Source organism: Salmo salar, chromosome 24, assembly GCF_965601325.2.
Source record: "Salmo salar chromosome 24, fSalSal1, whole genome shotgun sequence".
NCBI lineage: Eukaryota > Metazoa > Chordata > Actinopteri > Salmoniformes > Salmonidae > Salmo > Salmo salar.
The window spans coordinates 43,308,384-43,323,454 of record NC_138314.1 but is presented as its reverse complement, the minus strand read 5'-3'; the positions used below and the strand labels follow the sequence as shown (position 1 = coordinate 43,323,454).

At 45.8% G+C, this 15,071-nt stretch overlaps 1 protein-coding gene across 3 annotated transcripts in view; it reads right to left on the bottom strand.

Moving 5' to 3' along the window:
* LOC106585891 (AP-4 complex accessory subunit RUSC2) overlaps positions 1–15,071 on the bottom strand; it is a 65,893-nt gene that overhangs the window by 14,888 nt on the left and 35,934 nt on the right. For 2 of the 3 annotated variants that reach the window (XM_014172613.3, XM_014172614.3), the window contains exons 6-13: positions 13,047–13,268; positions 12,657–12,827; positions 2,966–3,042; positions 2,180–2,354; positions 1,815–1,920; positions 1,642–1,688; positions 301–1,486; positions 32–208 (exon numbers count right to left, since the gene is read on the bottom strand). In XM_014172613.3, coding sequence (XP_014028088.3) covers positions 32–208; positions 301–1,486; positions 1,642–1,688; positions 1,815–1,920; positions 2,180–2,354; positions 2,966–3,042; positions 12,657–12,827; positions 13,047–13,268 — 2,161 coding nt within the window. The remainder of the gene's footprint in view (positions 1–31; positions 209–300; positions 1,487–1,641; positions 1,689–1,814; positions 1,921–2,179; positions 2,355–2,965; positions 3,043–12,656; positions 12,828–13,046; positions 13,269–15,071) is intronic. The other variant, XM_014172615.3, reaches the window with a different exon arrangement.

Sequence of the window (15,071 nt, the reverse complement as noted above, 5' to 3'; positions counted from 1 at the left end):
TTTATCTTTTTTTTTTAAAGTATGATCTTACCACAGCTGTTTGGTTTGGGTCTCCTGTGGTGGCTGAGGAGTTGGAGAGGGTTGGTTCAGAGTGGGAGGGGCCGGAGGAGCTGAAGGCTCCACCCTCTTCACTGTCCCCGCCCCCATCGTCTGGGCTAAGAGGTCCAGCACGGACATGTCCAGACCTGTCAGCCATCCAGACGGCAGCCTGCGAGGGACAAACAGAACAAAGAGAAATGTATTATAAAGAGTTAACTAATTTATTACTGTAGCACCTGTACATCACTTCACTTCAGTCACCTGGTCCTCTTGCTTTTGGATGGTCTCTGCTCTGCTCCGTCTGGCCTGGAGGGGATGCCACCACCACCCATGCTGGACCCAAACAGTCTGACCCAGCGCATGCCCTGGCCCTGGGCGGGGTCTTCAGTCTGGGCTGCTGGCTGGGTCGCTGTGGCTTCTGTGGCCCTTGTGGTTCCTGGATCCTTCTCTTTCTCCTTGTCGTGGGTGAGCACTGACTCTGGGGGACTCCCCATCCAGGATGGTCTTCCTCTTCCCCTGGACCCCGTCCACTCACCACTGGAGCTGGAGCTGCTCTTCCTGCTTCTCTCCCTAAGAACCTCCTCTTCCTGGCTAGACTCTGCCCCTTCCACAACACCCTTCCTGGGGAGTGGGTGCTGACTCTGACTCCGCCTCTCTGCAGACTTCTTCCTCTTCTCGCTCTTAACGAACTTCGACCCACCCTGAGCTGATTGGTCGATGTAGACCTGGGAACTCTGCATGAGCTGGTACCACCAGCCCGCCTGGCGATCACGCTCCTGCTGCTGACGACCCTCCTCTGCAAAATCCCTCTCTCTCTCCTTCCTCCTCTCATCCTTCTCTCCATCCTCCTCATGGCTTACTCCTCCCACCCCCTTCACTCTCTTTCCTGTGCCCTTCCCCCTCCCGCTCTCTCTCCATAGGTTTGCAAATCCTGTCCCTACTTCAGTTGTCATTGGCTGTGTTTCTACAAGCCCCGCCCCTAAACTATCAATCCCCGCCCCCACCCCCTCTCTCCTCGACCCCATCCTCTGCATCATCCCCTCTCTCCTCCCTCTCTCTCCAACCCCTTCCATCCTAGGCCACGTCCCCTCTCGTCTCAGCCCCAACCTTTCTCTGTTCCCCGCCCCGCCTCCTTCCTTTTTAACCTTCGCCCCTTCTCTCATAGACTCTGCCCTCCGTGACTCCGAGCTCCACCCCCTCATGAGCTGGAAGGTGGAGCATGCTGATTGGTCCAGGCCCTGGCCAGCGGAGGCGGAGCAGAGCTGTTCCTTGCTTCTCAGGTGTTCCTGGTTCCTCTGGACCAATCGCGGCTCAAAGAGCAGATCCAGATCAAAGGGCAACAGAGACAGAGGCTGGAGGAGGAGGAGGAGCTCCTCCAAGAGAGGCTGGCACGGCCCCTGGGACAACGGCAGAAAACCCCACGGGTGGTAGTGAGCCGCTACGATGTCTGGGGAGACAGGCAGAGAGAAGAACAAGAACAAAAAGAAGAAGAAGAAGAAACGAGATGTTAGAGTATCGGAAGCACACAGTACCAAACCTGGGTGAAGAAAGTAATCTGTTATCTTTCAAAGACTTTAGCTAGGTGTGCTTGATTTGGCTTACCTTCATGAGTGTAGAGATGATTGAACCAAAATTCCAAAGATCGCAAGCTGAAACACAGAGAAACAGAAGAGAGAGTCGTTAACGTGGCTCTTTCACTTGAACATGCTGGCAACTAGAAACATGATGGTGAGGAGACACCAGTAAACAGTATAGAGCACATAGAGGGAACTCACTTCAGCAGACCGAAGATGAATGAGTTGAGTCTCATGCTGTGGCTGGTGAGCTCTGAGTACTGGGACACCTTGGAGAACAGGCTGTGGACAACACAGGTGGACGGGCCTAATGTAGGGAGAGCGAGAGAGAGAGAGAGAAAGAAGGTGGAGAGAGTGAGAGAGGGAGGTCAGAATTACAACACCTAGGAGACCCCTGCTCCATTTGAAACCACTTTCCTTTCATCCGTTCATTCACACATAAACGTTACTGAATCATCTTCATAGTTATCATCATCATCATTATTAATACCATCTTCCTCACCACTCCACCTGCTCCATCCCCTCCTCCGCCTGCCTCATCCTCCTCCTTAACTCTCCAGACATACCTAGTTGTGTGGAGGCCTCTACCAGGCTCCAGGGCTGGTTACGTCTCTGTCCGATGATCAGGTCCAGGATGTAGGCCTTCAGCCCGTCCCCCAGCACCTCCCTTAGAGCCGGACACAGGTACTTCAGGATCAGGTGGCCCACGTTGGGACTCACCCAACTGTTACCCAGCTTCGCCTTGAGGATGGGGGAGGGTGAAGGGGGAGACGAAGGAGAAGGGGGAATGGTAGAAGGAGAGAGTGTGAACAGGATGAGGAAGGAAGGAGAGAGAGGAGGTGGTGGAAGGGGAGGAAAAAGAGAGGTTAGACAGATTGATTGAGAGAAAAGGGGAGAGAAAAGGGGAGAGAAATAGAGAGAGAAAAGGGGAGAGAAAAGGGGAGAGAAATAGAGAGCGAAATAGAGAAAGGGGGAGAGAAATAGAGAGAGAAAAGGGGAGAGAAAAGGAGAGAGAAATAGAGAGCGAAATAGAGAAAGGGGGAGAGAAATAGAGAGAGAAAAGGGGAGAGAAAAGGAGAGAGAAATAGAGAGCGAAATAGAGAAAGGGGGAGAGAAATAGAGAGAGAGAGGGGGAGAGAAATAGAGAGACAAAGGGGGAGAGAAATAAATAGAGAAAGGTGGAGAGAAATAGAGAATTAGAGAAATTATGATTAGGAAAAATAGACATTCTAATGTTGCAAAATCAAAACAGTCCCCTATAGCAACCAACAAGAGCAGTAAACTCACAGAATGCAATATAACAGTATTATATAGGTGTCTTTAGGGGGAAATCACCCAGTAGAACACTATACCTTAACATCAGGGTCCCGACTGGTGCCAAAATGAGCCACGATTAAATCTACCGCTGTATTGATGGCTTTGACTAAACCTGAGAGAGAGAGAGAAAGGGAGAGAGAGGGAGAGAGAGCGAGAGAAGAGGTAGTCGATTACAAGAGGCCCTTCACAGCCTCTCAGCAGTAAGTATAGTCTAATACAGGCTGCAGTCACACTCTTTTATGTCATGGTAATCACACTCGTTTCCACAATGAGAATTAGTTAGTCCCCAATGGACAACCTAAAGCAGAAAATGTTGATTTGCAAGACGTGAAAGTAGATATGTCTTCATTATTGACAAAGCTGTCTGTTAGAAAAAGATATTCTGCGTCTGACACAAAAATCAGCTGTTCTAGTTCTGTTCTATATTTTATTTAACTAGGCAAGTCAGTTAAGAACATATTCTTGTTTTCAATGACGGTCTAGAAACAGTGGGTTAACTGGCTTGTTCAGGGGCAGAACAACAGATTTTTTACCTTGTCAGCTCGGGGATTTGATCTAGCAAACTTTCGGTTACAGGTCCAACACTCTAACCACTAGGCTACCTGCCGTTCTTGCTCACTGCAATATGGTCAAGTGCAGTAAAGAATGATTTAGCAAAGCAACATGTTCAAAAACAAAAGTTATACTTTGACAGAATATTTTGTGCAGATCATTGACAAAAAAAGGACAATTAAATACATTTTAATCCCACTTTGTAACAACAACAAAATGTGGAAAAAGTCAAGGGGTGTGAATACTTTCTGCAGGCACTGTATCTTTATAATATTTTGTGGATACTGGTTTAGGAGTTCAGAGTCACTAGTGGGAGTTAGTGGGGTCTAGTAAAAGGACCAAGATCAAAGACCTAGTGACACTCAGAGAGAGATTACAAGGAGAGAAAAGAAATATCATGAGAGAGAGGTAGTGAGAGAGAAAGAGAGAGAGAGAGAGATAGAGAGAGATAGAGAGAGGTAATGAGAGAGAGAGAAAGAGAGAGAGAGAAAGAGAGAGAGAGAAAGAGAGAGAGAAAGAGAGAGAGAGGGAGAGAGAGAGGTAGTGAGAGAGAGAGGTAGTGAGAGAGAGAGGTAGTGAGAGAGAGAGAGGTAGTGAGAGAGAGAGAGGTAGAGAGAGAGAGAGGTAGTGAGAGAGAGAGGTAATGAGAGAGAGAGAAAGAGAGAGAGAGGTAGTGAGAGAGGTAGTGAGAGAGAGAGAGGTAGTGAGAGAGAGAGAGGTAGTGAGAGAGAGAGGTAATGAGAGAGAGAGGTAGTGAGAGAGAAGTAGTGAGAGAGAAAGAGAGAGAGAGAGAGGTAATGAGAGAGAGAAAGAGAGAGAGAGAGGTAGTGAGAGAGAGAGAGAGGTAGTGAGAGAGAGAGGTAGTGAGTGAGAGAGAGAGAGAGAGAAAGAGAGAGAGGTAATGAGAGAGAGAGAAAGAGAGAGAGAGGTAGTGAGAGAGAGAGGTAGTGAGAGAGAGAGAGAGAGAGAGAGAGAGAGCGTGAGTGTCCGAGGCTGGGATTGGAACCGTGCTCTCACAGCGCTCGGGTACGCCACCGAAGCTCCACCCCTGTGCTTTCTTTTCGAGGAAGCTCAGCCCGGCGGAGCGAAACTATGACGTGGGGGACCGGGAGTTGTTGGCTGTCGTCAGGGCTCTGAAGGTGTGGAGACATTGGCTTGAGGGGGCTAAACACCCTTTTCTCATCTGGACTGACCACCGTAATCTGGAGTACATCCGGGCGGCGAGGAGACTGAACCCTCGCCAGGCAAGGTGGGCTATGTTTTTCACCCGGTTTAGGTTTACGATGTCATATAGACCAGGTTCCCAGAACACTAAGGCAGACGCACTGTCACGACTGTATGATACAGAGGAGCGGTCCATCGATCCCACTTCCGGCCTCTTGTCTGGTGGCACCGGTGGTATGGGAGGTGGACATCGAGCGGGCATCACGTTCAGAGCCTGCTCCACCACAGTGTCCAGCTGGATGAGTATACGTTCTGTTCCATGTTCGAGACAGGTTGATCTGGTGGGCTCACACGTCACCCTCCTCTGGTCATCCGGGCATCGGTAGGACAGTGCGATGTCTTAGTGGGAAGTACTGGTGGTCCACTTTGGCCAAGGACGTGAGGGTTTATGTTTCCTCCTGCTCGGTGTGCGCCCAGTGCAAGGCACCTAGACACCTGCCCAGAGGGAAATTACAACCCCTTCCCGTTCCACAGCGGCCTTGGTCACACCTGTGGACTTCCTGACCGATCTTCCTCCGTCACAGGGCAACACCACGATCCTGGTCGTTGTGGATCGGTTTTCTAAGTCCTGTCCTCTCCTCCCTTTGCCCGGTCTCCCTACGGCCCTACAGACTGCGGAGGCCCTGTTTATACACGTCATCTGGCACTACGGGGTGCATGAGGACATAGTTTCTGATCGGGGTCCCCAGTTCACGTCCAGGGTTTGGAAGGCGTTCATGGAGCGTCTGGGGGTCTCGGTCAGCCTTACCTTAGGTTTTCACCCCGAGAGTAACGGGCAGGTGGAGAGAGTAAACCAGGATGTGGGTAGGTTTCTGCTGTCGTATTGCCAGGACCAGCCAGGGAAGTGGGCGACATTCATCCAATGGGCAGAGATGGCCCAGAACTCACTTCGCCACTCCTCTACTAACCTATCGCCCTTCCTTTGTGTGTTGGGGTATCAGCCGGTTCTGGTACCGTGGCATCAGAGCCAGACCGAGGAACCTGTGGTGGACAAATGGGTGAGGCGCTTGAAGGAGACCTGGGAGGCCGCCCATGGATGCCTTAAACGGGCCGAAGGGCGGCAGAAGGCGAGCGCTGACCGTCACCGCAGTAAGGCCCCGGTGCGACCGGGTCTGGCTCTCGACCCGAAACCTGCCCCTCTGCCTGCCCTGCAGGAAGCTGGGTCCGCGGTTTGTGGGGCCATTTAAAGTCCTGAGGAGAATAAACGAGGTGTGTTACAGCTTACAGCTTCCCCCTGATTACCGTATTAACCCCTCATTTCATGTGTCTCTCAGGCCGGTGGTGGCTGGTCCGCTTCAAGAAGCTGAGGTGTGGGAGGTTCCCCAGCGTACACAGTTCAGTCCGTACTGGACTCGAGGCGTCGGGTGGGGGGCCTTCAGTACCTTGTGGATTGGGAGGGGTACGGCCCAGAAGAGAGATGCTGGGTGCCGGTGGAGGACGTATTAGACCCATCGATGCTGAGGGAGTTTCACCGTCTCCATCCGGATCGCCCTGCACCTCATCCTCGAGGCCGGCCTCGGCGCGCTGTGGGGGCCGCGCGTCAAGGGGGGGTACTGTCACGACTTCCACCGAAGGTGGCTCCTCTCCTTGTTCGGGCGATACTCGGCGGTCGGTGTCGCCGGCCTACTAGCCATCACCAATCAATTTTTATTTTTCTGTTTGTTTTGTCTTTGGTTCATTCACACCTGGTTTTCATTTGCTTTAATTTCTGTGTGTATATTTACCCCTGTTTCCCGCTTAGGTTTGTGCGGGATTATTTTCATGTAGCTCGTTGAGGTTTCCCTCAGTTTATTTCACGTGTGTACAGTGTTTGTATGATAAGTAAGGAGTGTCATGACGTTGCCCTCTTTGGACACTGCAAGCACCATCCCCCTACCTCTGCACCATCTCCCTCTGTCTCCTACACCAAGGCTGCTGTGGTCAGAAGAGGTCGTAAATTCCTATGAGGAGATCCTCTCCTCATGGCCACAGTATCGAGATAGAGAGTTTACATAGACCACACAAAGGAATTCTTCTACCTCACAGAACTTGACAACCGAACAATATTCAGGTTCTGGTGAAGGTATAAAAGATCGGTGAAGAATCCAGCTATGAACTGGTCCATTTGGTACAATTTTGTGAAACTCATGAGAGACAATACATTACCATAATCATGTTTATACAATAGCCTCAGCTATGAGACTTACATCTAAATGGTTGTATGAAATGAATGAATAAGGATGAAGCTATTTGTGAGATGATGGGATGCTATATAATGATGTTAATGTGAGAGAGTTGTATTTCTGTTTAAAGTTTCACTAAGTCATTGGCACGCCCCCAGGGACACAGACAGGACCTGGCGTCATGAGACAGCCTTTTTCTTCTCTTCCGAATAAACCCCCCACCTATGTTTTCTATCACCAGACCGAGCTTACCTCAATTACGAGATGGCTAAAGGTTGGAGACCATGCATTTCTCTTGGTTAACTTTTAACCATACCACGTCGTTAAACTCTTAGACTATCGATACCGACAGAATAAGAACAAGTCTGAAACCCCACCTCTTCAAGGAATACCTGGGATAGGATAAAGTAATCCTTCTAACCCCCCCCTTAAAAGATTTAGATGCACTATTGTAAAGTGGTTGTTCCACTGGATATTATAAGGTGAATGCACCAATTTGTAAGTCGCTCTGGATAAGAGCGTCTGCTAAATGACTAAAATGTAAAATGTAAAATATTAATTACTAGTCTGCAGCTAGGAATTCAGTATCATTGAACGCGAAGACCGACAACCACCGAAAACATCTACTCTACAATGACATGAATGAATGTCACTCTGAACTACTCATTCTAACCATGACAGAGAGAGAGGACAAACTCTCCAAGAGAAACAAACTTTTCAACAGAGATCCTGACGACACACTGAGTGTAAATATATATATTAATGGCAATTGTTCCCGAATGAGTGAGCGTTCATGTGCAAAGGATTAGCATTTCAATTGTTAATAATTATCAACTCTGTAGTGCCTTCTCAGTTGACCCCCCCCCCCCCCCCCACTCCCCTTTTGTCTAACAAGCCGCCATGCGCTGGTTTAGCCCACTAGGGCACAGTCTCCAATCATTTCCTTGTAAACATATCTACTGTTTGTTACGCATTTCTGTGAATTACCTAGTTAGTAAATAAATGATTTTAAGACAATTGATGTATGGATGACTCATAGTGAAGAATGGGTTCGTGCAGATAACCAACAATTTACGACGTTTGGAATGAGACTGACGAGGTAACTAATACGTCATTAACCTGTTAGGGCTAGGGGGCAGTATTGACACGGCTGGATAAAAAACATACCCGATTTAATCTGGTTACCACTCCTACCCAGTAACTAGAATATGCATATACTTATTACATATGGATAGAAAACACCCTAAAGTTTCTAAAACTGTTTGAATGGTGTCTGTGAGTATAACAGAACTCAAATGGCAGGTCAAAACCTGAGAGATTCCTTTACAGGAAGTGGCCTGTCTGACCATTTCTGGAACTTCTTTGCCATCTCTATCGTTTACTAAGGATCTCTGCTCTAACGTGACACTTCCTACGTCGTCCATAGGCGCTCAGAGCCCGGGAAAAACCTGAATGTCGTCATCCCAGCCCCAGGCTGAAACACATTATCGCCTTTCTCAAGTGGCCGATCAAGGGACTCTGGGCTTAGGCGCGTGACCTGACCGCCCCCGCCTTTGTGATTTTTTCCTCTGTTTGCCGAAAAGGAGATTCCCGGTCGGAATATTATCGCTTTTCTACGAGAAAAATGGCATAAAAATTGATTTTAAACAGCGGTTGACATGCTTCGAAGTACGGTAATGGAATATTTCGATTTTTTTTGTCACGAATTGCGCCATGCGCACGACCCTTCTTTACCATTTCGGATAGTGTCTGGAACGCACGAACAAAACGCCGCTATTCGGATATAACGATGGATTATTTTGGACCAAACCAACATTTGTTATTGAAGTAGCAGTCCTGGGAGTGCATTCTGACGAAGACAACAAAAGGTAATCAAACTTTTATAATAGTAAATATGATTATGGTGAGTGCTAAACTTGCCGGGTGTCTAAATAGCTAGCCCTTGATGCCTGGGCTATGTACTTAGAATATTGCAAAATGTGCTTTCACCAAAAAGCTATTTTAAAATCGGACATATCGAGTGCATAGAGGAGGTCTGTATCTATAATTCTTAAAATAATTGTTATCCTTTTTGTGAACGTTTATCGTGAGTAATTTAGTAAAATGTTAGCGAATTCCCCGGAAGTTTGCTAGTTCTCAAAGTCACATGCTAATGTAAAAAGCTGGTTTTTGATATAAATATGAACTTGATTGAACAAAACATGCATGTATTGTATAACATAATGTCCTAGGGTTGTCATCTGATGAAGATCATCAAAGGTTAGTGCTGCATTTAGCTGTCTTCTGGGTTTTTGTGACATTATATGCTAGCTTGAAAAATGGGTGTCTGATTATTTCTGGCTTGGTACTCTGCTGACATAATCTAATGTTTTGCTTTCGTTGTAAAGCCTTTTTGAAATCGGACAGTGTGGTTAGATTAACGAGAGTCTTGTCTTTAAATAGCTGTAAAATAGTCATATATGTTTGAGAAATTGAAGTAATAGGATTTTTAAGGTTTTGAAAATCGCGCCACAGGCTTCAAGTGGCTGTTACGTAGGTGGGACGAATTCGTCCCGCCTAGCCCAGAGAGGTTAATCAGGAGACTAATCGATCAGATATTATAATATCTGAAAGTTATATTAGGAAAATTATAACTTTGTAATCTGAATATTTTCCTTGGTGCCCCGACTTCCTAGTTAATTACAGTTATGTGATTAATCAGGTTAATCGCGTAATAATAATAATTACAGAGAGTTATTTGATAAATATGTCTTCAGTTTTAATGATGCCAAAGACACGACAGGAGCGTTGTGTTTTCCTCCTTCCGTGAGTGACTGAGTGTTCCTATGTCTTGGGCGTTTATTGGTATTGTACCTGACCCATTTTGTTCCTATGTCTTGGGCGTTTATTGGTATTGTACCTGACCCATTTTGTTCCTATGTCTTGGGCGTTTATTGGTATTGTACCTGACCCATTTTGGACTTGCCTATTAAAGATGCTACTTTGACATCTCTGCTCTCCTGCGCTTGACTACCTTAACTACCTCAAGTACAAAGTCACTACACCCACCTTTAACATATATATCAATGAATTGGCGAGGGCACTAGAACAGTCTGCAGCACCCGGCCTCACCCAACTAGAATCTGAAGTCAAATGTCTACTGTTGGCTGATGATCTGGTGCTTCAGTACTCAACCAAGGAGGACCTACAGCAGCACCTAGATCTTCGTCACAGATTCTGTCAGACCTGGTCCCTGACAGTAAATCTTAGTAAGTCAAAGATAATGGTGTTCCAAAAAAGGTCCTGTTGCCAGGACCCCGAATACAATTTCCACCTAGACACCGTTGCCCTAGAGCAAACAAAAACGATACATACCTTGACCTAAACATCAGCGCCACAGGTAACTTCCACAAAGTTGTGAACGGTCTGAGAGACAAGGCAAGAAGGGCCTTCTATGCCATCAAAAGGAACATAAAATTTGACATACAAATTAGAATCTGGCTAAAAATACTTGAATCAACCTTTATGGTTGTGAGGTCTGGGGTCCGCTCACCAACCAAGAATTCACAAAGTGGGACAAACACCAAATTGAGACTCTGCATGCAGAATTCTGCAAAAATATCTTCAGTGTACAACGTAAAACACCAAATAATGCATGCAGAGCAGAATTAGGCCGATACCCTCTAATTATAAAAATCCAGAAAAGAGACGTTAAATTGTACAACCACCTAAAAGGAAGTGATTCCCTAACAAACCTTCCCTAATAAAGCCATCACCTACAGAGGAAGTAAACTGGAGAAGAGCCCCCTAAGCAAGCTGGACCTGGGGCTCTGTTCACAAACACAAACAGACCCCACAGAGCCTCAGGACAGAAACACAATTAGATCCAACCAAATCATGAGAAAATAAAATAATGACATGACACATTGGAAAGAATTTACAAAAATACAAAGTAAACTAGAATGCTATTTGGCCCTAAACAGAGAGTACACAGTGGCAGAATACCTGACCCCTGTGACTGACCCAAAATTAAGGAAATCTTTGACTACAGGCAGACCTGGCTGTCAACAGAAGACAGGCTTCCCATTCTAATAAACCCCCTTAAATTGAAATTGAATTGAAATTGATAGAAATAGGGAGCTAGGGGGAGAGAAAGACTACACTTAACATACTGCTGTGTTCAGTACCACAGTCATTTGATATATGCTATTATATCCTGATGTCACAAGCACAAACATACAGTGCCTTTCGGAAAGTTTTCAGACCCCTTGACTTTTTCCACATTTTGGTACGTTACAGCCTTATTTTAAAATGTTATTAAATCGTTTTTACCCCTCAATCTACAGTGCACACAATAACCCATAATGACAAAGCCAAAACAGTTATAATTATTTACAAATGTATATAAAATATAAAACTGAAATATCACATTTACATAAGTGTTCAAACCCTTTACTCAGTGCTTTGTTAAAGCACCTTTGGCAGCGTTTACAGCCTTGAGTCTTCTTGGGTATGACACTACAAGCTTGGTACACCTGTATTTGGGGAGTTTCTTCCATTCTTCTCTGCAGATCCCCTCAAGCTCTGTCAGGTTGGATGGGGAACACACAGCAATTTTCAGGTTTCTCCAGAGATGTTCGATCTGGTTTAAGTCCGGGCTCTGGCTGGGCCACTCAAGGACATTCATAGACTTGTCCCGAAGCCACTCCTGCGTTGTCTTGGCTGTGTGCTTAGGGTCATTGTCCTGTTGGAAGGTGAACCTTCGCACCAGTCTGAGGTCCTGAGCGCTCTGGAGCAGGTTTCCATCCATGTACTTTGCTTCGTTCATCTTTCCCTCGGTCCTGACTAGTATCCCAGTCCCTGTAGCTGAAAAACATCCCCACAGCATGATGCTGCCACCAACATGCTTCACCATAGGGATGGTGCCAGGTTATCTCCAGACGTGACGCTTGGCATACAGGCCAAAGTGTTCAATCTTGGTTTCATCGTCCAGAGAATCTTGTTTCTCATGAGCTGAGAGTCTTTAGGTGCCTTTTGGCAAACTCCAAGGGGGCTGACATGTGCCTTTTACTTTGGAGTGGCTTCCGTCTGGCCACTCTACTATAAAGGCCTGATTGGTGGAGTGCAGCAGAGATGTTTGTCCTTCTGGAAGGTTCTCCCATCTCCACAGAGGAACTCTAGAGCTGTGTCAGAGTGAACATCGGATTCGTAGTCACGTCCCTGACCAAGGCCCTTCTTCCCCGATTGCTCAGTTTGGCCAGGCGGCCAGCTCTAGGAAGAGTCTTGGTGGTTCCAAACCTCTTCCATGTAAGAATGATGGAGGCTAATGTGTTCTTGGGGACCTTCAATGCTGCAGAAATGTGTTGGTACCCTTCCCCAGATCTGTGCCTCGACACAATCCTGTCTTGGAGCTCTACAGACAATTCCTTCGACCTCATGGCTTGGTTTTTTCTCTGACATGCACTGTCAACTGTGGGACCTTATATAGACAGGGGTGTGCCTTTCCAGATCATGTCCAAACAATTTAATTTAGCACAGTTGGACTTAAATCAAGTTGTAGAAACATCTCAAGGATGATCAATGGAAACAGGATGAACCTGAGATCAAGTTCGAGTTTTATAGCAAAGGGTCTGAATACTTATGTAAATAAGGGAAAACAAATGTTTTGTAAATTTGTCAAAGGCCCCTTGACATTTTTTTAATTTAATACATTTTTCGATTAAAGCTGTAATGTAACAAAATGTGGAAAAAGTCAAGGGGTCTGAATAATTTCCGAATGCACGGTTTATACTACACCACTTCATCACACCTCTCTTCTGCTGCAGGTTCACAGAGATGTGGGATTGTGAGGAAGTGGAGGACGATGACGAAGAGGAGGCGTCGGGAGAGAGACAGAACTCGTCTGGAGGACGTTCCGTCAGGGAGAAGTAGTCTGGCAGGAAGTCACTGTAGTACTGCTGCAGCTGCTTCACAGACTGGCCTGAGAACACACATGCGTAGGATGAGAAAATCACACACACACGGAAACAGACCTTACCACACACACACACATACACACACACACACACACACACACACACACACACACACACACACACACACACACACACACACACACACACACACACACACACACACACACACACACACACACACACACACACACTTCTGATCAGCAGGGTTAGAAGTATATGTGCACCATTGAGTCGTCCCAGGGCGTGGCCACTAGAGGCCGGAGGGAAGTCAAACACATTCCGTCGTGTGATTCGCTGTCCCCTGGCCACGCCCCTACGACCATTCCCGTCCAGACTGCCTGATAGGGCGGGTACGCCTGATCCCCCAGAGGAACACCTCTCCACCCCCAGGGGGTTCCTACGACGATACTCCCTCCATTTCAGAGTCTGGGGAGAGAGGTGGTGTCCTGTGGGGGAGGATGGGCGGAGAGGAAGGGGGAATGGGGGTGGTGAAGAATTGGGTGTGAGAAGGAGCCAAAAGAGGGGTGATGGTAGACAGGGAGATGAGAGAGGTTGGTTATCATGTGGAGGATTGGGGAAAGCAAGATTAAATGAGAAGAGAGAGGACGACGAAGTGGATGTGGTGGAAGGCAGAGGAAGAGGAACGTTGAGAAAATGAGAGATGGGGTGAGTGTACATGGTAAGGAAAAGGAAAAGAAGAAGAAATGATTATGCACAAGAAGAAAAAGAAAGACAAGAGAGTCATTAAGAGAGTATATCTGTTAAATCCCCATGACTACAGTATATCTGTTAAATCACCATGACTACAGTATATCTGTTAAATCCCCATGACTACAGTATATCTGTTAAATCACCATGACTACAGTATATCTGTTAAATCACCATGACTACAGTATATCTGTTAAATCACCATGACTACAGTATATCTGTTAAATCACCATGACTACAGTATATCTGTTAAATCGCCCTGACTACAGTATATCTGTTAAATCGCCCTGACTACAGTATATCTGTTAAATCACCATGACTACAGTATATCTGTTAAATCACCATGACTACAGTATATCTGTTAAATCGCCCTGACTACAGTATATCTGTTAAATCACCATGACTACAGTATATCTGTTAAATCACCATGACTACAGTATATCTGTTAAATCCCCATGACTACAGTATCTGTTAAATCGCCCTGACTACAGTATATCTGTTAAATCACCCTGACTACAGTATATCTGTTAAATCGCCCTGACTACAGTATATCTGTTAAATCACCATGACTACAGTATATCTGTTAAATCGCCCTGACTACAGTATATCTGTTAAATCACCCTGACTACAGTATATCTGTTAAATCCCCCCGACTACAGTATATCTGTTAAATCACCATGACTACAGTATATCTGTTAAATCCCCCTGACTACAGTATATCTGTTAAATCCCCATGACTACAGTATATCTGTTAAATCCCCATGACTACAGTATATCTGTTAAATCACCATGACTACAGTATATCTGTTAAATCCCCATGACTACAGTATATCTGTTAAATCACCATGACTACAGTATATCTGTTAAATCACCATGACTACAGTATATCTGTTAAATCCCCCTGACTACAGTATATCTGTTAAATCCCCATGACTACAGTATATCTGTTAAATCGCCATGACTACAGTATTTCTGTTAAATCGCCCTGACTACAGTATATCTGTTAAATCACCCTGACTACAGTATATCTGTTAAATCACCCTGACTACAGTATATCTGTTAAATCACCATGACTACAGTATATCTGTTAAATCACCATGACTACAGTATATCTGTTAAATCACCCTGACTACAGTATATCTGTTAAATCCCCCCGACTACAGTATATCTGTTAAATCGCCATGACTACAGTATATCTGTTAAATCCCCCTGACTACAGTATATCTGTTAAATCACCATGACTACAGTATATCTGTTAAATCACCCTGACTACAGTATATCTGTTAAATCACCCTGACTACAGTATATCTGTTAAATCACCATGACTACAGTATATCTGTTAAATCACCATGACTACAGTATATCTGTTAAATCGCCCTGACTACAGTATATCTGTTAAATCACCCTGACTACAGTATATCTGTTAAATCGCCATGACTACAGTATTTCTGTTAAATCACCCTGACTACAGTATATCTGTTAAATCACCCTGACTACAGTATATCTGTTAAATCGCCCTGACTACAGTATATCTGTTAAAT